Here is a 25,650-nt window from a genome sequence, read left to right as displayed (position 1 = left end):
AACATGACTGGATAACGTACTTCAAAGTTTTTTACATTACCATTTGCCTTGGGACTGCTTATGTATTACAGGTTACCTGTAGAAGATACTTTACTTACGTTGCATGCTCTTTTGATTATTTGAAAAATTAGAAACATCAAGGGAGTCAGAATGAATTTTCACTGACTCTATGTACTTGAAAATGAAAAATTTATCCTAGAAACTCAATGAAGCAAGTTTCTAGTTTTCCAGAAACTATGAAAAGCTCCACAGGGGAAATCACAATAACCAAATAATCATGGATACCTAAAATGCATAAAAGTACTTACTGTCTCAGACACGGAACCAATGAAAGGAGATGTATTATTGAAATGGCTTAGTTGCCCTTGATCTAGGTAATTTGTACACATCTAAATTTAAATCTGATAAATGGTGATTTGTCCTAGTCTTTTACTTTTTTAAATTTTTTTTATTTATTCATTTATTTTAGAGAGAGAGAGAGAGAGAGAGAGAGAGAGAGAGAGAGCGCGCACAAGTGAGGAGAGGAGCAGAGGAAGAGGGAGAGAGAGGGTAGAGAATCCCAAGGATTCTGGCACTGAGTGTGGAACCCAGCATGGAGCTCGATCCCATGACCTTGAGGATCACAACCCAAGCTGAGACCAAGAGGTGGATACCTAACTAACTAAGCCACCCAGGCACCCCTGTCCTAGTCCTTACTAAAAGATGAGCATTTCAGCCTTTGTTTTGGATGCATATTAATCTGGTATATTCTGTATAAAAGTTCCAAATTAAGAGATTCCCTTTGATTCCTTTTGGTTACCCCTAAATATTAATGATGCAGAAATTAATGATAATTACCAATACTCAAGAGTTAGAATTAAGGGGCACCTAGGTGGCTCAGTTGGTTAAGCATCTGCCTTTGGCTCAGGTCATGATCTGGGAGTCCTAAGATGAAGCGCCGCATCAGGCTCCCTGCTTAGTGGGGAGCCTGTTTCTCCCTCTGCCCCTCTCCCTGCTTATGTGCAGTCTCTCTCTCTCACTCAAATAAAAAACTCTTTTAAAAAAGTTAGAAATAATATGAATTAATAAATGGTTAAAAATGCTTAATTTACAAACACCTCTACTCACCTGGACTTACATTAACTTTGAGTATTCAAATTTCATCTATGAATCCAAAATTAAATAAAGAAATACAACAAGCATATATACTTTTGTAAAAGCTCAGGCACTTTGTTTTCCATCCCTTTGTCTCTTAACAAGAAAGCTGAATATAAAATAATTTAGCAGACTAGTTTCATTAGGTCCCCTTAAGTGGTCAATGACAGAAACATAAAAATTCAGAGAATAAAAGTTAAGCAAGTCTATTGGTTCAAAGAGTTCCTTGCACCCCTATAACAACAAAATACAACAATGTATTAAAGCACAGAACAAAAAGTGATGCTCACAGTAACTCTAAACATTAAAAAAAGGTCAAATTCTGTTCACAATATTGTATTTGAGACAAGAATGGGTGTGTAGTGATCAAAAATATAGACGGAAATTTTTAGAGTTTAGAGTTTTGCTTTAAAAAATACGCTGTTTAGAAAAAAAGCAGCTATTTCTATGGAAGACTACAGTCATTAATGTATCACTAATTATAGCTCTTTATTAGTGACATCAAAGATGAGAAACCATGTTATGAATAATCTAATATAAATCCCAAATTACTCCCTCTCTGCTGCGTCAGCTTGATTTTGAGATTCCTAACAAGTTTCTCTTATTAATTTCTGTGATATGAAATAGGACTGGGTATGTATTTTTAGTCCACAGTAATATTATCTTATAATCTGGTACCTGTGACCAGATTCACATTAGTTTGAACCTATGAAAAAAATCAATATTTAATCATTCTGACCTATACATATTGAAGTTTTATAAATACACATTGCTGTCATTATCAAGAAAAGTTAAAAAAAAAAGAGAAGTTTTCTTCTTTATCTCATCTTGGTAATTTTTTCATTCATCTTGTCCCCAGACCCATATGCATATATGTGTGTACACTTATGGAGTATTTACTACACAGGACTGTAATTTGTTTGCTACCTCTGCCAGATTGGGAATTTCTCAAGAACAGGGATTATCTTGCTTTTTGTATCCCTAGACTACAGCACACAGCCTAGCACAGACTGAGTACATAGTTATATTTTAGAACCATGTAAATCTACGTCCATGAGGGTGGGGGAAAAAGTCCAAAGAAGGTGAAATTGCTTAAGTATATAAAACCAGTCAGAGGTCCTAATTTCATTATTTAAACCAACAATCTCACCAACATAGCTTACAATATTCATTTCCTCAGACATAAAATGAAAACTGGCATATTTTACAGTATCCTCTCAATTATAGAATTTTAAAAATCACAAATGCCCTGTCTCCTATATATTCTAGACATTCAGCATAAACGATATTATGATTTATTTTGCCAAAGTAAAATATTTGTGGTAAAATAAAGCAGATGCTGAAAAAATTGTTAATGCTAGTCTAAAATGAAATGTAAATTACTTTGGCAATGTCTGTATCATTGCTCGATTCCATCTCAAAGGTTAATTATGTACTAACGAACAGTTTTTTTTTTTTTTTTACAGTTTATGTGAAGATTAGGCTGATAAAATCATGACAGATTAGCCAATTGATTAATCGATGAAAGCTTTTCATGGATACTTGGCCATAGACTGAGGACCTGGTATTCCAAAAATTTATGATCTTTGATTTTCTAGTTGAACTACTACCCCCCAAAATAAAGAAATAATATTGGATAATTTCTTCTTTGGGGAGTTTCTCACTGGTACAGTTTTCTTTATGTTAGGTCTTTCCAAAAATCAATGATGAGGTATCAAGATTCCCATCACACAATTCCAAGGATTGTCATGGATGTAAAAATCTTACACTTGAGAACAAAACATTTAATTTATGTCTGTAACAATAGAAAAAGAGATAACTGGGTTCTTAATATTTTGGAAATACTTTGCCAAATGGACTCTTCTCTTACTCTCTTTAGAGTATTTTCAGACTTTGTTTCATGTCTGTCTCCTCTGCTAGACCACAAATTCTGTAAGTGCAAGGACAATGTCTTTGTCACTGTTGTATCTCCTGTGTCTAATAACATGCCCTGCACACAATAGATGCTTAATGACAGAATAAATAGCTAGCATTTGCATAGTGTAGTTATAACAAACTTCTCTATACCCTCTCTCTCATTTGATCTTCATAATAGTACTTATTCTATGAATATGACAGATGGGGAAGTAAAGGCTCAAAGATCTTTAGTAAGGCCTAGTATAAAGAAGTACTAGGTCTCAGGCTCATAAGAAAATGCATCAAAAAAAAAAAAAAAGAAAAAAAAAAAAGAAAATGCATCAAGTATAAGTAGCATCACTATTACCCATTCTCCCTCTAGAACATAGTTAAAAATCAGGGAAAAGAAGGAAGGCTGTAATAGCACAGAATACTTTTTTTTTTCTTCAGGAATTAAAACCGGTGTAGCATCTTCCAATTGTCACCATTCCTTTTTATTTCAAGTGATAAATACTGAAATAAAATATGGTTTGGGTATCAGAAATAAAAGATTTGATCCTATTCCCTTTTGAATCAATAGAGCAATAACCAAACTTTTTCTGTATCATTAACTTATGAGTGAAAACTCCTCACGTATCCGGCTATGAGGGAATGCTTCTATTTTTTTAATTTATTGAGCTTCTACTCTACACATATTATCCACAACAAAAACTCCTAAGTTTTATATACAGACCAACCGTTAAGGAGCTACGGTTAGTAAAGAATCTACCTTTGATCACAAAGGAAACATGCTGAAATTGTAAGCTGAAAACAAAATTCCAAAATGAGTATAACTGAAAAAGCCATAAAGAGGTGAAAACTTTTTCAAGTAAAAGACAATAAAATCATGTACTACCTTGAAAAAATAATTTATAACCAACAGTATCCCAGTTTTGGTCTAGATTACCATGTCTCTGATGCAATTTGATGCAACTGTCTTTTTAGCAACAATTTTAGAAAGTCAAAATATAATCAAAATCAGTGAGTGGGGCAAGAAAGTTGAATAATTAATGTTCTTTAAAACTCAATATGGGGACACCTGGGTGGCTCAGCGTTTGAGCGCCTGCCTTCAGCGCAAGGCCTGATCCCGGAGACCCGAGATTGAGTCCCACATCAGGCTCCCTGCATGGAGCCTGCTTCTCCCTCTGTCTATGTCTCTGCCTCTTTCTGTGTCTCTCACGAATAAACAAATAAGATCTTAAAAAATAAATAAATAAAACCCAATATGTATTTGGTAAAAAGATGAACAGTTACACCTCAACACTCGTTATGATTTATCTATAATATATAAGTAACCATGGGTCATTACTGCCCACTATACGATCAGCTAAGCCTATGTCACATAAAGGATTATTAAGGAAATGTAGAATTGATGAATGTTTTCACATAAAGTAGAGTTTAATTATTTCACTGACATTCAATTTGCTTTACAAGTCATTCTGTTCTTCACAGTTAATGGTTTTGCTGTTGGCAGACTGAAATTTTCCTCCCTGAATCTATCATAAGCATGTTAACTCTTTATACTCTGAAAACAAGAATCTGTCACTTTTTAAAACTGTTTAATTTGATAACTAAAAAACAAAAAATAAGAATCATATATCCACCTAAACAATAGAGAAAGTCATAATTGAAGCACACTTTCTTCCTAAACTATTCATGCCCTCAAAAGCCTCTTCACTTACTCCTGCTACATGTCATTCCAAAATTCGATTTAGGGATTCATTCCTATATAGATTTTCATATTTACACATTTATCCATCTAATTATAAACCCTTTATTAATGAAAAAGAGCTGTGCTATTTTAGCGTACAACTATTTTTTTGAGTAATTTATTGAGGTGACATTGCTGTGAGCTAGAATTAACCATTTTATTTTTTTATTTATATTTTTTTTAATTTTTATTTATTTATGATAGTCACAGAGAGAGAGAGAGAGGCAGAGACACAGGCAGAGGGAGAAGCAGGCTCCATGTACCGGAAGCCCGATGTGGGATTCGATCCTGGGTCTCCAGGATCGCGCCCTGGGCCAAAGGCAGGCGCCAAACCGCTGCGCCACCCAGGGATCCCGAATTAACCATTTTAAAGTAAACAATTCAGTTCAGTGGTGTTCAGTACATTTACAATGTTGTACAGCCACCTCCCTCAATCTGGTTATAAAATACTTCTGTCAGTCCAAAGTAAAACTCCTCACCCATTAACCAGTTTCTCCCTATTTTCTAATCACCTCCCCCTGCCACCCCTGCAACCACTAAACTGCATTTGTCTCTATGGATTTCTATTCTAGATATTTCTTTTTCTTTCTTTTTCCTTAGAGAGAGAGAGAGAGAGAGAGAGAATCTTAAGCACGCTCCACACCCAAGCGGAGCCTGATGCGGGGGGCTTGATCTCACTACCCTCAGATCATGATCTGAGCTGACATCAAGAGTTGGACATGTCAGAATGAGCCACCCAGGCAACCCTCTTCTTTGTATTTCATATAAATGGAGTCATAGGTCTTTTTTCTGGCTTCATTTAAGCAAAATGTTCAGAGCTTCATCCATATTCTAGCATGTTCATCCACATTCACTCCTTTTTATGGCTGAATATTCTATTGTATGCATATACCATAATTTATTCATTCTTCCACTGATAGACATTTGGGCTGTTCTCAACAACTTTCCTTTTACCCCTAACAATATATTATAGGTAATTTCCCAGGTTAGTACATGATATGAACATCATTCTTTTTTTTTTTTTTTACAGAAATATTTTAAAGAATATCCTGTTAGAGGATACCTGTGTGGCTCAGTCTATTAAGCATCCGACTCTTGATTTTGGCTCAGGTCGTGACCTCAGGGTCCTGGGTTTAAGGCCCATATTAGGCTCTGTGCTCAGGGAGGAGTCTGCCCATCCCTCTCCTTCTGCCCCTCCCCCCATGCTCACGGTCTCTATCAATAAACAATATCTTTTTTTTTTTTAATTTTTATTTATTTATGATAGTCACAGAGAGAGAGAGAGAGAGGCAGAGACACAGGCAGAGGGAGAAGCAGGCTCCATGCACCGGGAGCCCGACGTGGGATTCGATCCCGGGTCTCCAGGATCGCGCCCTGGGCCAAAGGCAGGCGCCAAACCGCTGCGCCACCCAGGGATCCCCAATAAACAATATCTTAAAAAAAAAAAAAAAGAGAACATCCCTGATAACACATCATTTCATCACCTATCTTCACATTCTGATACACAGTTCCAAAATTAATAACACTTTCTTATCTAACCATGATTCCATCATCACTTAGTGTTTTTGATTAAAAATACGGATTTTGGAGCCTGAGTGGCTCAGTCTGTTAAGTGTCTGCCTTTGGCTTAAGTCATGATCTCAGGGTCCTGGGACTGAGCCCTATGTTGGGCTCTCCCACTCAGCATGGAGTCTGCTTCTGCTTCTCCCTCTTCCCTTCCCCTGGTGCTAAAAAATAAAATTAAAAAAAAATAAATAATGGATTTTAATTTTGTTTATAATTTGAGGTATTAACATTACATTCAACTTTAGAGCTTAATTTAGGAATTTCTTGAATTTGACTTTTTTTTTTAGATTTCATTTATTTATTCATGAGAGACACAGAGAGAGAGAGGCAGAGGGAGAAGCAGGCTCCATGAAGGGAGCCTGAGGTGGGACTCGATCCCGGGTCTCCAGGTTCAGGCCCTGGGCTGAAGGTGGCACTAAACCGCTGAGCCACCCAGGCCGCCCTTGAATTTGACTTCTATTTGAAAGTTTCATGCTTTGAAAATTATGCATTTGTTAACCTTTACCTCAAGGATAAATCTTTCCTTTATTCCTCCAATCAAGAAATTTCTACCCAGATTAGGAAACACAAAAATGTAAATATACTTTACAATAATGACATTTAATCATAGTTTGGTGGAAAAAACATGAGATGAATGAAACAAAGATTACATTTATCTTGAATACTGAATTTTCCAGGGTTTTCTGAAATAACAAAGTCCTGTTGCTATTGGTAATGGGCTGCAATTAAGGAAATAACAATATCTTGTGAAAGCTGTTAATACTGCTATACCTTAGGTCAAGGCAGAAAACTGGCCCAATCTAAAGTTGAAGACTACTCTGTAAATGATACTGTACATTTCTATACCATTGTACAGTTTTCAACCTTTTTAAACTTCTTAAAAATGACAATAAGCCAAATCACAAAGGAAAATATTGAAAAATTTAAGACTTAAAATTTATGTATTTAAAAATACTTGCACTCATTCTAATTCAATTGATTTATGCAAAAAATTCTCAGAGAAGTAGGATCAACAGGTATATTCTATGGATAAGACAAATGAGGCTAACAAAGAATGACAACTAAAAAATAGCCAAGCTATTCAGAAGAATAATTTTGTTAAGAACAGAAAAGAGAAAAAGAGCTAAATCATTTTGTGACTGTAACAGGAGTATCTGAAAATTTAAATGACAAGACGTCATATTTTAAGAGAAACTTGGCAAAGAATAGCCATTTTTTAAGAATATAAATAAGTTAGTAACTATAACCTATTTCATTGTATTTAAGAGGAAAAAAATCAAGTTTTTTTCTACAAAGTTATAAAAATAGTTCTTGAATAAGAATTTATCAGATGATAATACAATATTAAGATACCTCGTATGTATTTATTTCAAGTCTCTGATATGATAAATCATGTTTAAATTTTTTCTAAAAAAAATAAAATAAATTTTTTCTAAATGGTTAAAATGACTAAAAATAAATTTTGCAAGACATTTGTTCTAGAACTCATGCATCAAATATCTAAAGCACAATATAGAATCTTAAAAAAGGATTGTCTCACACATGAAACAATTTTTTATAAAATTTACACTAGGTTAAGTGCTGTGTCTTATGTTAAAAACTTTTTCCTAAGAATTGAAACAGACATTTATATTGGTGACATATTTAAAGATAGATTTTAAAAAAGAGCAAGTTTTAACATCAATCATAATTATACGGAAAGATCTGTTTTTCTCTGGGGATGGCTTACTCAGAAGACTGGCCAGTAACAACTACAATTCATTAACATCAATTTTCTAGTTAATGCTCATCAACTGGTTCACAAGATCTTCCTGAGAATATTCACAACATTAACAGAACAAAAAGAGGGCGCCTCGGTTCAGTTAAGCAACTGCCTTCTGCTTGAGTCATGCTCTCAGGGCCCTAGGATGGAGCCCCAGTTGGACTTCCCACTCAACGGGGAGTCCGCTTCTCGATCTGCCTTTCTTCCTTGCTCATGTTCTGTCTTTATCTCCTAAATAAAATCTTTAAGAAAAGCAAAAAACAAAACAAAAAACCCACAAAAAAATGAGGGCGCCTAGATGGCCTGCTCTGTTAAGCCTCCTATTCTTGATTTTTGGCTCAGCTTCTTTCCTCCTCCTCCCCTCCCCCTGCCCCCCTCCCTCCCCTCCCCCACTCGTGTGTGTGTGTGTGTGTGTGTGTGTGTGTGCGCGCGCGCGCTTGCGCGCGCGCTCTCTCTCTCCCCTCTTGCACTAAAATAAATAAATCTTTAAACCAAACAGTAAAAATAAAAGGAAGGAAGAAAAATCAGAATGAAGAAAATAGACTTCATGCTATCTGACATAATCACTGGAAATCTTAGCAAAGACTGAACAAGAAGGAGCCTTAAAATCTGTATATCCCATTATGTTCCTAAGAAACCTGAGGTGCATTTGCACGACATTATGAAATCATTTCTACTGCCATTGGCTATATTCTACCTGTTCTGTGGATGATTAGAGCTCTTCAGTTTCCAAAACTATTAATCTGACACTTTTCCCAAGCACTATATTCACTCCAAATAAACACAACAAAATTTATAATTCAAAGAACCAAAGAACTTTAAAATGTTACCGAAGCAACTTTACAGTTGTGATAGAGACCAAACAAATTAGAAAAGTGAAACACCAGCCATATTTTAAATTTTAAGATTCTTTGTTTGAACTTTATACACCAGAACTTTACAAAGTTTAAGCCAAACAGTTTTGTTACTTTTGTAGCACACAAGTGAAAACTTTTATTTAGTATTTCCTCATTGTATCAGTGTTGCAAGTTTTGTATTACTCCACCTCAGTATTCAAATAGTTTTATAAAACTATGCTTCACTACAGATCCCATACATACCCAATATTGTGTGCTAAAATGTCTAGATGGCTAAATGGGAAAAACAGGGAAGAACTAAGTTCACAATTATTAAAATTAGACAAAATATATATGTATGCACCATACCTGCAGTTGACCATTTAATGAACTCAAGTCTTCTGCTTTCTTCTCTAAAGACTGAACCCACACTTTCCTTTTTTGTCGGCATCTTGAAGCTGCTGCTCTATTTCGCTCTAGAAATTTCCTCCTTTTTTCATCAGGATCTTCATTAGCTGCTCTTCTTCGACGACCACTTGTATTTTGGGTCTGTGGAGTTGTGTGAGCTGGAGAAGCCTACAGTAAACACAAATGGAAGTTTTTTATGTTTGTATCCAGTGAGAACACAGGCACAGTAAAGGATGGCCAAAGAAAAGAGCTACTAACTTTGTTTTCTAAGTCTCACTGAATATATCAACATTTTGGGGTGACATGAAAATCACCCTGTGCTTTAACAAATTCCTTGAAATAAATAAGCACTGCTAAAATAAGATTCTAATTCACTATCATAGTGAATATATTTAAAGTTTGTATAACATTTTCATTTATATAGAAATAATAAGTTGAAAATGCAACATAAATGAACATGCATAGATCTTAAATTTTTCCAAGTGTACTTTTTAACATTACGGTATTATATAATCCTTTGAAAAATTATAAGGTACTAAAGTAAAAAATTTAATAATTTATTTAAATTCACTATGAGAAACCATTTACTTGCTATTTTTGAAGTAAAACTTTAAAAGTAAAAATCGTAAAATTTTCTCTTAAAAACTAGTTTCTCTAAAATTGAGAAATACAGTAGTGCCCCCTTATCAGTAGGGAATATGTATGTTCCAAGACTCCCGTGGATCCCTGAAACCATGGATAGTACCGAACCCAATATATACCATGTTTCTTCCTATGCATATATTCCTATTATAAAGCTTAATTTATAAATTATGTACAGTAAGAGATCAAATAGTAAGAGATCAACAATAACTTATAATAAAATAGAACAATTATAACAATATACTCTAATAAAAGTCATGTGAATGTGGTCTCTTTTGCTTTTAAAATACTGTCCTGTACCCACACCCTTCTTCCTGTGACGGTAGGAAGTAACATGCCTATGTCACGATGTGAAGTAAAGTGACTGATAAAGGCATTATGACATAGTGCTAGGTTACTAGTGACCCTTCTAACAATCTGTCAAAAGGAGAATCCTCTCCTTCTGGACCACAGTTGACTGTGAACAACTGAAACTGCAGAAAGCTAAACTGCAGGTAGGAGGGAACTATATAGTATGTACATATTTTGGTATACTCAGCTTTTCTTCAGTTTTTAAAATTTAGGTTCAGGGACATGTGATTATTGATGCTCATTTTCCTGGTGTGTAGAATCCCACAGGTGTCCAGATTTTAATTTTAATTGCTTCCCTTTGCCTTTCAACAGATCAGCCTAGTTATCTCGGATCAGCCAGAGACAGTTTTCGGTCACTGGTAATATTATCTAGTATCTGGGATTATAGAACAGCAAGTATTTCCAAGCCTCTCTCAAATCCCAAAATTATGCCACAGAACACTTGAACTTGGGATGTAGGAAATGAACCCTTGGAAACAGTGCAAAGGAAATGGCACTTTGTGATCACAGGCTCATGACCCAAGGAAGCCTGAAGACAATCGTTTATGTATAATTATATTCCAAAATAGTGTGAATAAATAAGACTTCTATCTTCTAATCTACATAATAAGCAAAAGCCTTATATATAAGCTCAACATAAGTTCTGCAAGGAAATCATCAAACTACTTCTCACTCTACAAACTCCAAAAGACATACATTCTCATCTAATTCCTTTTCCAAATAGCTAGCATTAAAAATTCTGAGGGTAATTTAATTTATACTTTATTTTAATTGTAATAAAGATTAAGTATTAAATTAGACCAGTTCTTTTACGTACATAATTGCAAGTTAATCTTTTAGAAAAATATTTCTATGGCTTGCTTCAAGAATGGCAACCTTGAAATATTTTCTTTTCTTCATCCTCTTAACTTATTGATAATAGCAGGTTTTTTTCTTTTACTCATTTGGCTGAATAGGAAAGAACAGTTTTTTAAAAAATTGACAACTCAGTTATTACAGCAAAGGCTAATCACAAGTATTATAAGCAGAAACCAATAAAGAGTTACATTTGTACATTTTTACAACTAACAAGGATTAAGGCTACTAAAAAGCATATAGTCCTCTCCCTTTCCCTCCTTCCACCGATTCATTCATTCCACATTATTAAAAAGAACACAGGAACTGTCTTAGAAACTAGTGATATAATAGTTAACAGATAAAGTCCTGCCTTCATGAAGCTTCCATCTAATACAGTTTAAGGATATAAATAAAAGTGAGATCCAGATAAACTATAGAGTTAGTGTAAGAAAATAAATTATATATTCATTTCAAGAAAATACATATCATTTATTTTAAATAAACTTTTAAAGATGTAAAAACCACACATATAGCTTGCAGACCATATGAAGAAATTCAGAAAACATGAATTATCTCTGAATTATGACATTAAAAATAATACACTTATTTTCCTTCTCTCTTGGTCCCTAAATTGTTTAGTAGATGACTACCACAACTACATTCCACTTTATTCTAAGATCTGTGAAGGTAAAATACAGTTATTTAAAAAGTTACAATTATGAGGTAATCTAAAACTTGTGATTTACCTGTTTCTTTAATTGCAAAGTTTTGCTGTTTAATGCCAGTGGTAATATTCTTTAAGTATCTGTATCTTTTATCTTGAAAGTTCTAAATATAGTTCTAAAACACTTAATACAGTAACCCTGCCATGTAGAAATGCAGTGTAGACAAAATAGACATATCAGTTATCTGATACACAGTCACAAACCAGAGATAAATGAAAAGGACCTCTAGTATTAACAGTTTCCATAAAAGCATATATATCTCTGCTCCTTTGGTGATGTTTCTCAAATTTTAATTCAAGTATCATTGATTTATGTTAGTAATGTAATAAATACACACCATGTAAACATTACTCGTTGAATACAATCAACAGGAAAAAAATGATTTAAAAAGTGTCGATGTCATGTCAGGCTAACACACATGGACACCTACAGAAGCATTTATAGGGTGTTCTAATCAGCAACTTGACAATTTTATCTATTTTTGGTATCAATACTTTTACACTGAATTATCTTTTCCAAAGGTTTTTGGTACACTTTTGAATTATGACCAGAAATATTTTTTTTCAAAATATATTAAAATAGTCATTTAAATTACACTGTATTTGGTTTTTAAAGGATGATAACAGAGCATGAATGATAAAAACAACACACATACCGGTGTTTCTGTAGTGGATGTAGCTGGCTGTTGTAATGACTGTGGTCGAGATTCCTCTGACTGAGTTCTAACCAATCCGCTACCATGACCTTTGACAGTATCACCATTGGTAACTGGAGGATGTTGCTGGGTCAAAGCAGCTTTTAATCTCTGAAATGCAAACACCAATTTAAAAAAAAAGTTCCCCCGCTTTCCATTCAAATTCAACTCCCAGCATACTCTTTGGTTAACAAAAAAGTTAAGGAATGCGTGAATACATTTGATACCAATAGTAAGACAAACACTTGGGGGAGCTTTCTTGAGTTTTTCTGTCTGGTACTAGAGGATTTTACACTTTGCTGTTCCTAATCAATTTTAAGAAGAGTGAAAAACAAAAACACTGTTGACTGAAAATAACTAGTTCTGCTCAACTAAAATAAGCAACATAAGTTAATTATGTACACTTTTACCTATTTTCTCCCACCTCATTCCTGTATCTCCATCTTCTCAGGCTCTGCTTAGATTCTTAAGCCTAAATCTCTTCCAAATTTGGGACCAATTAATCTCTGCTTGATGGTCTGATGTCAGTGCCTATTTGGATAATGACCTGATGTTGCATTTTTTAGGCCACTATATTAAAGTCAGAATATAAGGGAAGGGAGAAGAAATGTGTGGGAAATATCAGAAAGGGAGACAGAACATAAAGACTCCTAACTCTGGGAAATGAACTAGGGATGGTGGAAGGGGAGGAGGGCGGGGGGGTGGGGATGAATGGGTGACGGGCACTAAGGGGGGACACTTGACGGGATGAGCACTGGGTGTTATTCTGTATGTTGGTAAATTGAACACCAATAAAAAATTAATTTATTAAAAATAATAAAGTCAGAATGAACCTCCTAGAGTCTACAGCTAGGTTCACCTCCCTTAGGTCTTCCCTGTCTCCAGTAAGCAGATTTAGTTCCAAGTCTATCCCCTCTACTAGGTTCCATTTGTCATTAACTGAATTGCACTTGACCCACTGTCAGAGTATGAACGATCGATCTAGTGTTAGAATGAGGTCCTAAACATTTATGGCTACCTCTTAATAAAGGTACAATTTGCATAAAACTTATTATTCTACCAGCAAAAATGTATATGTGTCTGAGCTCCTCAACCAGATAGTAAGGTCTTTCAAGAATAGAGACTGTCCTTTCTTTGCACCCGGTTTAAGCAACTGGTACACTGATTGATTTGCTACATGGCCAAGTAACAGATGTATTTGTTAAGTGACATAAATTGGATTCTCTGACAAAAATGGCACAAGTGATATTTGGGGTAGTTTTATTATTAAAAATACATAAATATGAAATACTTAGCACAAGATAACCATACTGTCTTAGAAATCAAAGGGACTTGAGAGATCTAGGACTATGATTGTTGATATTGTTTTCGTAACTGAAATGTAGTCTTTGAGCTCAAAATAAAGTTCCAGAGACAAGTGCTTTTAAAGAGGCCTCCAGGGATCCCTGGGTGGCGCAGCGGTTTGGCGCCTGCCTTTGGCCCAGGGCCCGATCCTGGAGACCCCGGATCGGATCCCACGTCGGGCTCCTGGTACATGGAGCCTGCTTCTCCCTCTGCCTGTGTCTCTGCCTCTCTCTCTCTCTCTCTCTCTCTCTCTCTCTCTGTGACTATCATAAAATAAATAAAAATTAAAAAAAATATTTAAAAAAAAAGAGGCCTCCAGATGATTTTAGTACAACTGCCTTCATTTACTTGAATTAAGAGCAACTTAGAAAACTGTACAACTGTCTTTAAATTTCTAATATCTTTGTTTTTCTCTATGCATATCTCCTTTCCATCTGTAAGAGATCCAGACCCCGGGATCCCTGGGTGGCGCAGCGGTTTAGCGCCTGCCTTTGGCCCAGGGCGCGATCCTGGAGACCCGGGATCGAATCCCATGTCAGGCTCCCGGTGCATGGAGCCTGCTTCTCCCTCTGCCTGTGTCTCTGCCTCTCTCTCTGTCTCTCTGTGACTATCGTAAATAAATAAAAATTAAAAAAAAAAAAAGAGATCCAGACCCCTTAAAAACTAAAGCATACATGAAAAGGTCACTAAAACTTCCCAAGGCAATAATTATACCTAGACAAGTGTTAATGGACATTTTCTCTATACTGCTTTCATTATAGATACTACGTATCATATTTTTATTTTTTTTAATTTTTTTTTTAAATTTATTTATGATAGTCACACAGAGAAAGATGAGAGAGAGGCAGAGTCACAGGCAGAGGGAGAAGCAGGCTCCATGCACCGGGAGCCCGACGCGGGACTCGATCCCAGGTCTCCAGGATCGCGCCCTGGGCCAAAGGCAGGCGCCAAACCGCTGTGTCACCCAGGGATCCCTACGTATCATTTTAAAAACAAGTCAGTAGTTTAAAAAACAAGTTTACTGGGGCACCTGGGTGGCTCAGTCAGTTAAGTGTCTGCTTTCAGCTCAGGTCATGATCCCAAGGTCCTGGGATAGAGCCCCCAAGTTGGGCTTTGTCGGACTCCCTGCTCAGTGGGGAGTCAGCTTCTCCTTCTGCCTCTCCCCTCACTCATGTCTTCCTTCTCTCTCTCAAACAAATAAATCTTAAAAAAAAAAAAAGTTTACTGAAGTATAAGTTACATATTTATTTCATTTTACATCTGGTAAAATGAAATCTTTTTTGTACACAGTTCTTTGAGTTTTAACAAGTGCATACAATTGTGTAACCACCCTCTACAATCAGGATACAGAACAGTGCTATTATCCCCCCAAATTCCCTCACACTCCTTTCTTGTCAAAGCCTCCTCCCACCCCCAGGCCCTAAGAAACCACTTATCTGCTTTCAGATCCCAAAAGTTTTGTTTTTTCTAGGACATCATATAAATGGAATTATACAGTATTACAGCCTTTTGAATTTGGCTTCTTTCTTTTAGCATAATACACTTGAAATTCATCCATGTTATTGGTACTTTTCCAAGGAGTTTCAACGAGGACGGTGTCCCTACTTTACAGATTAGGAAACATGAGATCATTTTCCCAAGGTCACATTAGTGGCTAAGACACAAGAAATTGAGACACCCGTAACTGCTGGGTTAATATGGACATGGATGGATTAAACTAAAGTTTGATAATGGGCCAAAGTAGTTGGCTACAACCAACAGGACTACTTAGACTAAGTGGTCAAAGAGCTCAAAATAGAAAGACAAGAGTTTAGGGATGCCTGGGTGGCTCAGGGGTTGAACGTCTGCCTTTGGCTCAGGTCGTGATTCTGAGGTCCTGGGATCATGTCCCACATCAGGCTCCCTGTAGGGGGCCTGCCTCTCCCTCTGCCTGTCTCTCCACATCTCTGCCTCTCTCTGTCTCTCCTGAATAAATAAAATCTTAAAAAAAAAAAAAGACAATGGTTTGAAAGTACAGGTAAATATAAACAGAACAAAGGAGGAAAATCAGGGAAGGTAGTCAGTCTGCGTAACTGTATCTTTTAAAAACAGTGTTATACATCAAAGTTCAATAAATAGTCTACACTATTAGGCTATAGGCTTTCATTTCTGGGTATAAAATGTGTATAAATATAAGTAGTGGTTGAGATGTGAAGCTTGGTAAGTTATGTGTTGATAAAACACTTTTAAGTCCTTAGGTAGAAAACATCATAGAACTGAAGAGCATTTAAAGTTTTATAGTGAAGAGCTTAACTCTTAGAATTAATGAAATACAGTAACTGCACATAGGGGAGTCTGAAGTACATAAACATCACTCTCTTGAATAATCTTTAGTAGGGAAAGTTACTACCTTATAGAGCACTTAAAAGCAGCATCAGTATTCATTCATTATCCTCTCTTGACTGCCCTAGTGTATACAGTACTCACCTAGTGAGGAAGCTCTAATGTTTGCTTCGTGCTGTTACATTGATTACAATGGGTCTGACTTAGAAAGTGTGTCACTGGGTACAAAATTTAAGAAGAAAGATTTTCAAGGGTTAATTAACACTGCTCTGAACTGTGTGTGTGTGTGTATATTTATTTTAAAGAGCAGTAAAAAAAATACATGTATGCTAAAAAATTCAGAATGGGCTAGGTGAAAAAAAGTCACTAAATAGAATTCATAAAAATTTTATAATTAATATAAGGATATCTATAATCCACCCATATATATTTGTTAGAGACATCTTAAAAAATGACAAATAGCATGGGTCAAAAATATTAATGAAAACATATATAAATACCACAGGTATTTTGGAACTAGAAGATATAATAATGATCAATTAATACAATCACCAGCTTAGAGATAGGCTAACTAAGGTCCAAAGACTGAATGAAGTTACTTCTCCAAATCAAAGAGTATGTGAGAAGAAGAGCAGGGGACCCCGGTATTCTATCTGTTTACTCCGAATTCATTGAATATATCTTAAACAAAAGTTTTGCCTAACTAAAGCTTTTGCCTATATTAAGTACTCTAAGTATGTTAGCAATCAATAAGAAGAGTATCAGACATTGGTCAGTTCATTTCTCTCAATACAGAAATTTAATATAATAAAAAGATTGAGTATTCAGAGAAATTTAGTTAAGATCCAAAATGTATTCTCCAACATGTAAAATAAAACTTAAGTATAATTTTAATTTTAAACTAGAGGCATTGTTTGAAAGAAAACTAAATATCTTTATTACTGTATTTCTAAGCAGACTAGTGTTTTAATGTTTGGAATTAACTTTTAGCAATGTAAAATTCAAGAACTATATCGAAAACTTTTTTCTTAGGTATAAACTGTGTCAAAGGATCAATAGTTAGTTGTGCTGACCAATATTACTTACTCATTTTTAAGAAGTAATCTGCTAAAAATAATTTGCTATTCAAATTCTAGGTTATATTTCACACTCCTGAAAACAAATTTTATCACATCTGTCAGAACTTAGTAGGAACAAACTACTCCATCATAGTTCAAAGAAAAAACATAATGTTCTCTAGAAACAATTTATGAAAAAGTCAGATCCATATTTCATATGTGCCACAAAAGCTCATCAGAGTAATAACCCTCCTTCTCCTGGGTGTTATCCTACCATCTGCTGCTCTATTACTTATCTTTATTTTGCAACTAATTAACAGCATAATCTTCTAAATTCAGCAAGTTAATTATCATTATTGTGGTCTTTGCAGCATCATCAGTCCTCATGAAGTCTTGTCTCCCCACCCCCAGAGAACATATGAAAATGAAGTAGGTTGGGAGAGAGTCTGTTTCTTTGGAGTGGGCTCATTAGGTGTTTGCTGATTAGCCTGGCATGCAGAGGCAGGTCAGAAGAATTCTGCTGAACATGAGGTTCCATGCAGGGCCCAACTAAGTTAATGTAGGTTTCTGAACATTTGCCAAGATGCCCTCTGTCAGCTCTCAGTAGAAACCCCCCGCAGAAAACCTACTGGCTACCCACCGTGTGCAAGGATATTTCTGTTTGTCACACAAGACTTAAAGGAACGACTGTGGAGAATGCTACATAAATACTTTATTAAATCTGAACAATACTCTTAGATGATTAATATTTTCTTATTCATACAAGTTACTTTTTGATTACAAATAATACATAAGAAAGTTGTTTTATTAGAAGAGTAACACAGATGGAAAGTTAACTATGGTTTATGTGCTTAATGACAAAATTCCTAAACCTAAATTTAGTGTGAAGTCCACTGAAATTCTGTGGAAGACTGTAGATCCTAGGAATCTTTCTGTAGTACTAAAATTTAAAAATACTAGATAATCTTATATTTGTGGACCCCTACCTACACTTCTTTTTCTTGGCACATTCTCACTTTTACAAAGACTTAGTGTTCCAAAAACAAAAAAGCTTGCTCAGGAGGAATTTCTTTAACAAAAAAAAAAAGGGGGGGGGGATCCATTTCAATATTTATAGTAGACATAGACAATGCATATCGGTCTCCCCATGAGCCCTAGGCATCTGAAAATCAGGGCCCCACAAAAACATCCCTGGCTATCTTGGGATACAAATAAGTTTCTCTTTAGCTATAGCGTGCTAGTCATTCTTAGGTATTCCAATGCCATTTCTCCTACATTTATTTTTTAAGGTATCTTCCACTATATTTCATCTAATTTCAATGTAGTTAATAGAAAGTAGTATATTCATTTCAGGTGTACAATATAGTGATTCAACAATTCCATATATAGCTTAGTGCTCATCTAGGTAAGTGCACTCTTATCCCCTTCATCTATTTCACCACCTCACCCCCTTCTCACTGGTAACCATCAATCTGTTCTTTGTAGTTAAGCGTCTGTTTTGGGTTTGTCTTTTTTGTTTTGTTTCTTAAATTCCACATATGGGTGAGATCAAATGGTATTTGTCTTTCTCTGACTGGCTTATATTGCTTAGTATTATATCCTCTAGATCCTTCACGCTGTTGGAAAAGGTAAGAGTTCATTCTTTTTTATGGTAGAATAATATTCCATTGTGTGTGTGTGTATACATATATACATACACATGTATGTATGTATATATATTACTTCTTTATCCATTCGTCTATTGGACACTTAGGCTGCTTCCATAATCTGGCTATTGTAACAATAATACTGCAATAAACACAGGGGTGCATATCCTTTTGAATTAGGGTTTCTGTATTCTTTGGGTAAATGCCCAGTTGTGAGATTATCCTGGGTCATAGTATAGTTCTATTTTTATTTTTTTGAGGAACCTCCATACGGTCTTCCACAGGGGCTGCACCAGTTTGCATTCCTGCCAATAATGTATGAGGTTTCCCTTTTCCCCACATCCTCGCCAACTTGTTTCTTGAGTTTTGGGTTTTAGCCGTTCTGTCAGGTGTGAGGTGGTATCTCACTGTGGTTTTGATTTGCATTTCCCTGATGATGAGTGATGTTAAGCATCCTTTCATGTGTTTGTTTGGCCATCTGGATGTCTTCTTTGGAGAAATGTCTGTTCATGTCTTCTGCTCATTTTTTAATTGGATTATTTGTGGGGGTTTTTGGTATTGTGTAAATTCTTGATTTATTTTGAATACTACACCTTTATTGGATATATTGTTTGCAAATATTTTCTCCCGTTCAGTACGTTTTTTGTTTTGTTGTTTCTTTTGCTGTGTAGAAGCTTTAGATTTTGATATAGTTTCAATAGTTTAATTTGCTTTTGTTTCTCCCACTTCAGGAGACATACCTAGAAACATGTCATTACAGCCAATATCAGAGAAATTACTTCTTGTGCTCTCTTCTAGGATTTTTATGGCTTCAGGGCTCACATTACGATCCTTAACCAGGGACGCCTGAGTGGCTCAGTAGTTGGGCATCTGCCTTCAGCTCAGGCCGTGATCCTGGAGTCCTGGGATCGAATCCTACATTGGACTCCCTGAATGGAGCCTGCTTCTCCCTTTGCCTATGTCTCTGCCTCTCTCTCTCTCTCATGAATAAATAAAATCTTAAAAAAAAATCCTTAATCCATTTTGAGTTTACTTTTCGTGTATGATGTAAGAAACTGGTCTACTCTGCTAACACCATTTGTTGAAAAGACTTTTTTTCCAATGCCTCCAATGTTGAAGATTAATTTACTATATAATTGTGGGTTTACTTCTGAGCTCTCCATTCTGTTCCATTGATCTGTGTGTCTATTTTTGTGCCAGTACCATACTTTTTGATTACTACAGCTTTATGATATAACTTGAAATCTGGAATTGTGACACCTCCAGTTTTGTTCTCTTTAAAGATTGCTTTGGCTTTTTGGGGTCTTCTGTGGTTTCATACAAATTTTAGGATTGTCTGTTGTAGTCTTGTGAAAATTGCTATTGCTATTTTGATACAGATTGCATTAAATCTGCAGATCGCTTTGGGCAGCATAGACATTTTTACCATATTGTTCTTCCAGTCCACAAGCATGGAATGTTTTTCCATTTGTTTGCATCATCTTCAATTTCTTCAATGCTTTATAGTTTTCAGAGTACAGGTCTTTCACCATTTTGGTTAAATAGATTCTTAGCTATTTTATTATTTTTTGTGTAATTGTAAAAGGGATTTTCTTAATTTCCTTCCCTTTCTGCTGCTCGTTACTTTATAGAAATGAAACCAATTTTTGTATGTTGATTTTGTATCCTGCGAACTTAATTCACCAGTTCTAGTAGTTTTTTGGTGAAGTCTTTAGGGTTTTCTATATATAGGACCATGTCATCAGCAAATAGTGAAAGATTTACTTCTTCCTTACTATTCTGGATGCCTTTTCTTCCTTTCTCTTGTCTGACTGCTGTGACTAGGACTTCTAGTACTGTGTCAAATAAAACTTATCTTGTTCCTGACCTTAGCGGAAAAGCTGTTTTCACCATTATGATGTTAGCTGTGGATTTTTCATATAAGGGCTGTATTATGTTAAGGTATGTTCCCTCTAAGCCTACTTTGTTGGGTGTTTATCATGAATGGATGTTGTACTTTGTCATATACTTTTTCTGCATCTGTTGAAAAGATCATATGGTTTTTATCCTTTCTCTTATTTATGTAATGTGTCATGTTGATTGATTTGTAAACATTACATCACCCTTGCATCCCTAGAATAAATCCCACTTGATCGTGGTGAATGACTTTTTTAAAGATTATTTATTTATTCATTCATGAGAGACACACAGAGACAGGCAGAGACATAGGCAGAGGGAGGCAGAACTTGATCCCAGGACCCCAGGATCATGACCTGAGCCAAAGGCAGACGCTCAACCACTGAACCACCCAGGTGCCCCTGAATAACTTTTTTAATGTATTGTTGGATTTGGTTTGCTAATATTTTGTTGAGGATTTTTGTTCATCAGAGATAGTGACTTGTTCTTTTTTTGTGGTGTCTATCTGGTTTTGGTAGCAGTGTGATACTGGCTTCCTAGAATGAATTTGGAAGTTTCCTTCCTCTTTTATTTTTTGGATAAAGTTTAAGAAGAATAGGTTTTAATTCTTCCTTAAACGTTTGGCAGAATTCATCTGTGAAGCCATCTGTCCTGGACTTTTGTTTGTTGGAAGTTATTTGATTAGTGATTCAACTTCATTGCTGGTAATCCGTTCAAATTTTGTTTCTTCCTGATTCATTTTTGGGAAGTTACACATTTCTAGGAATTTATCCATTTCTTTTAGGTTGCCCAGTTTGTTAACACATAATTTTTCATAATATTCTTACAATCGGGGAAGCCCTGGTGGTTCAGAGGTTTAGCACCTCCTTCAGCTCAAAGCATGATCCTGGGGACCTGGGATCGAGTCCCACATCGGGCTCCATGCATGGAGCCTGCTCCTCCCTCTGCCTGTCTCTCTGTATGTCTCTCCTGAATAAGTAAATGAAATCTTTAAAAAATAAAGATTTAAAAAATCTTTTAAAAATAAAGATAAAAAAAATAAAATCTTTTTTTTTCTTACAGTCCTTTGTATTTCTGTAGTTTATGTCTCCTCTTTTGCTCCTGATTCTGTTTGAGTCCCTCCCCACCTTTTTTTTTTTGATGAGTCTGGCTATAGATTTATCAATTTTGTTAATCTTTTCAAAGAACCAGCTCCTGATTTCATTATTTTTTATATATTCTTTGTCATTTATTTTGGCTTTAAGCTTTATAATTTCCTTTCTTCTAATGAGTTTTGTTATTTTTCTAGCTCCTTTAGGCATAAGATTAGGTTATTTGAGATTTTTCTTGCTTCTTCACAGACCAGTATTGCTTTAAACTTTCCTCTTAGAATTGCTTCTGTTGCTTCCCAAAGATTTTGGACCAGTTTTTTTTTTTTTTTTAAGGATTTATTTATTTATTCAGAGAAGGAGAGAGGCAGAGACACAGGCAGAGGGAGAAAGCAGGCTCCATGCAGGAAGCCCGACGTGGGACCCGATCCTGGGTCTCCAGGATCACACCCTGGGCTGCAGGTGGCGCTAAACTGCTGTGCCACCGGGGCTGCCCGACTTTTCATTTTCATTTGTCTCCATTTATTTTCTGACTTTCCCTTTGGTTTGTTGATTGACTCATTTGTTGTTTAGTAGCATGTTTTATTTGTTCTCTTTTCAGGTTTTTCCTACTGGTTGATTTCTAGTTTCACTACAATGTGGATGAAAAGATGCACAGTATAACTGATCTTTTTGAACTTGTTGAGACTTATTTTGTGACCTAATATATGATCTATTCTGCTCCAAGTGTACTTGAAAAGTTTGTATTCTGCTATTTTAGGATGGAATATTTTGAATATGCCTATTAAAACATACGGTCTAATGTATCACTCAAAGCCACATTTGTCTTGTTTTTTTTTATCCATTCTGTCACCCTATTTCTTTTGATTGGAGCGTTTAGTCCATTTACATTCAGAGTAATTACTGATAGGTAGTAATTACTGATAGGTATGTATTTACTGGCCTTCTGTCATTTGTTTTGTTTTTGTAGATCTTGTTTCTTTCTCCCTTGCTCTCTTCTCTCACCATAAGTTGGCTTTTTTTAATGATATACTTGGATTTCTTTTTTTTCCAATCTATTACTGGTTTTTGATTTGTGGTTACCATTAGGTTTGTATATGACATCTTTGGAACCACATGTCATTTTAGCAGAATCACTAGTACACTATTTAGCATGGCATTGAGAGATTATGATGACATAGGTCAAATAAATCCTTAGGAGAGATGAAGAATCAAATAAGAAGGATGTTTAAATAATTTTCAAAGATTTGAAAACAACAACAAAGCAAAATCCAACTGAAGCACGAAAGAAAACAATTTTAAGTTTTACTAAGGAAGGGTAGCAAGCAGACTGACAAAGAGAAAAATTATTTAATGTGTAACATGAATCTAAGAGATATGAGCTGGATGGAAACCACTCATTTGGAGAGTATGGATTTGGAGTCTTATCATTGATGGAGAACAGTCATGTCCTGTGATCATTTATCTAGTCCTGCATAGGTCATTAAGAAACCTACACATACACTGGGATCTGAATCGAGTCTCAACTTTCTTCAGGGATGATACAATTATTTCCTCATTTGGTAAGTCTTTTTTTAGCCCACAGGAACTTAACACTGTAAATTAATGACACTGACATTTTAATTTAGAAAAAAACTGTAGCTATTTGGTATTTTATGTCCTAAAAGTAATTAAAATAACTTGCCACAGAGTTTAACAGGTTACCTTTGAATTTCATTTTAAAATGTTTAAGAGATCAATTTAGTCTTGTCAGTTGGAAAAGCTAAAAAAGCTAAAAGCTTTACCAATCTTCTAATACTAGACAATTTAGGAAAACCAAACCTCACTATAAGTTTAATTAACCTTTGAAGTTATTAAAGTATTTAGGGAAGTTTGTTAGACAACTGAGTTACCTATAGGATTTATTAAGTCTCAAATGAAGTTTAGAATGTTTTAGATTAATTGTATTTGAAGACCTTTAAAAGCAATCATTATATAATTGGATTTGTAAACTGGCCTTGAGAATTCAGGGAAGAATTAAATTTTTGAATTTGTAACTTTAATAAATCTAGTGTTTTTTTTGTTTTTTGTTTTTTTTTTTTTAAAGTAGTCCCTCCAAAAAAAAAAAAAAAGTCCCTCCGGGGATCCCTGGGTGGCGCAGCGGTTTAGTGCCTGCCTTCGGCCCAGGGGTGATCCTCGAGTTCCAGGATCGAGTCCCACATCGGGCTCCCTGCATGGAGCCTGCTTCTCCCTCTGCCTTGGGCCTCTGCCTCTCCCCCCACCCCCATGCTCTCATGAATAAATAAAACCTCAAAAAAAAAAAAAAGTAGTCTCTACATAATGGTTTTTGTGCACATGGGCACCAAAACCCAGAAAAAACAATCTCATTGATATGATATAATCCTAACTGTTGAAAAATATAAGTAATGGCCTTAAAAGGTAAGAAGACTTTCTATGTTCACCAGAATCATTTGCAAGAAAATTTTCAAAATTTAAATTTAAACTAAGTTTAAATTTAAACTGCTAAGTTTTTTAGTACCTAAGAAATGTTTGTTAAATAAATAACAATAGAAAGAAATAATTGTTATAGAGGCTGAGACCAAATATATGAACATGAATCAAAACACAAAAACCAAACTATTTTCAGGTTATTTCCTAATGTTGGTAGACTGGTTTTGTATTTATAACAATATGTAAGTATAGTTGATGATGGCATGCAAGCAATGAAAATTCTTAAATAGTCAACAATGTTCATTTTATGTTACTAAGAGAAAATAGACTAGTAATATTTGATAAAAATATAAAACCAAAGGTGAAATGTAATTTCTGTATAACCACCACCAAAAAAACCCCAATTAATCAGAATTCCCTTAGCATACCAGGCAATTGGTAACAAATTGGTAACAAAATTGTTACCAGTTCATGTTATCTGGATAGAAATGAGCCAAACAGGTATGATATATTAGAAAACAGGGCAATCAAGTATACCAAAGGTGGTTAAGTTCCCAAATCACGATGTAATTAAAACAGAAATCAGTAAGATAAAAAAAAAAAGCCTCCAGATATTTGGAAATTATACAATATACTTTTTTATAACCCATAGCTCAAAGAAGAAATCACGTATTAGAAAATAATTAAATATAGCAAATCAAAATTTGTGAATAGAAAAATTTATAGCTTTAAGTGCCTATATAGGAAAGGCAAACAGATCTAATCAATAAAATCTAAGCTTCCACTTCAAGCCAAAAAACATAGGCAAATTAAACCTGATTAAGAGAAAGGAAGTATTAGAGATAAAAGTAGCAATCAGCGATAGTACAAATATACTATTAAGAAAAATAAAGGCAGGCTACAGACTAAGAGAAAATATCTGTATGTCACAAAAGTTTTATATTTATTATATCTAAAGAATTCCTATAACATGATAACAAGAGACAACCCAATTTAAAAAATCAGCAGTAAGATATCACAAAAGCATCTGGAAAAATCAGAAATGCAAATTAAAACCATATGATATTGCTATAAACTCCTAAAAATGTCTACAATTAAAATGACAGATAAAACCAAATGCTGGCAAAAATGTGGGATCAACTTGAATTCCCATACTCTACTTGTGAGAATGTAGACGTCTGGCAAAGGATCTGGCAGTTTTCTTATGAAGTTAAATGTGTAACTATCCTCTTACTCAGCAATTGCACTCTTCAGTAGACATACCA

General features: G+C 35.1%; 1 protein-coding gene across 6 annotated transcripts in view; it reads right to left on the bottom strand.

Moving 5' to 3' along the window:
- The window catches only part of ATF2 (activating transcription factor 2), a 99,367-nt gene that overhangs the window by 21,367 nt on the left and 52,350 nt on the right, over positions 1 to 25,650 (bottom strand). For all 6 annotated transcript variants that reach the window (XM_055308031.1, XM_055308026.1, XM_055308028.1 and 3 more), the window contains 2 exons: positions 12,563 to 12,712; positions 9,314 to 9,520 (listed from right to left, as the gene is read on the bottom strand). In XM_055308031.1, coding sequence (XP_055164006.1) covers positions 9,314 to 9,520; positions 12,563 to 12,712 — 357 coding nt within the window. The remainder of the gene's footprint in view (positions 1 to 9,313; positions 9,521 to 12,562; positions 12,713 to 25,650) is intronic.

The sequence above is a fragment of the Nyctereutes procyonoides genome, unplaced genomic scaffold, assembly GCF_905146905.1.
Source record: "Nyctereutes procyonoides isolate TBG_1078 unplaced genomic scaffold, NYPRO_anot_genome, whole genome shotgun sequence".
In the NCBI taxonomy this organism is placed as follows: domain Eukaryota; kingdom Metazoa; phylum Chordata; class Mammalia; order Carnivora; family Canidae; genus Nyctereutes; species Nyctereutes procyonoides.
The sequence above is the reverse complement of the archived record's forward strand: the minus strand, read 5'-3'. Positions and strand labels throughout refer to the sequence as shown.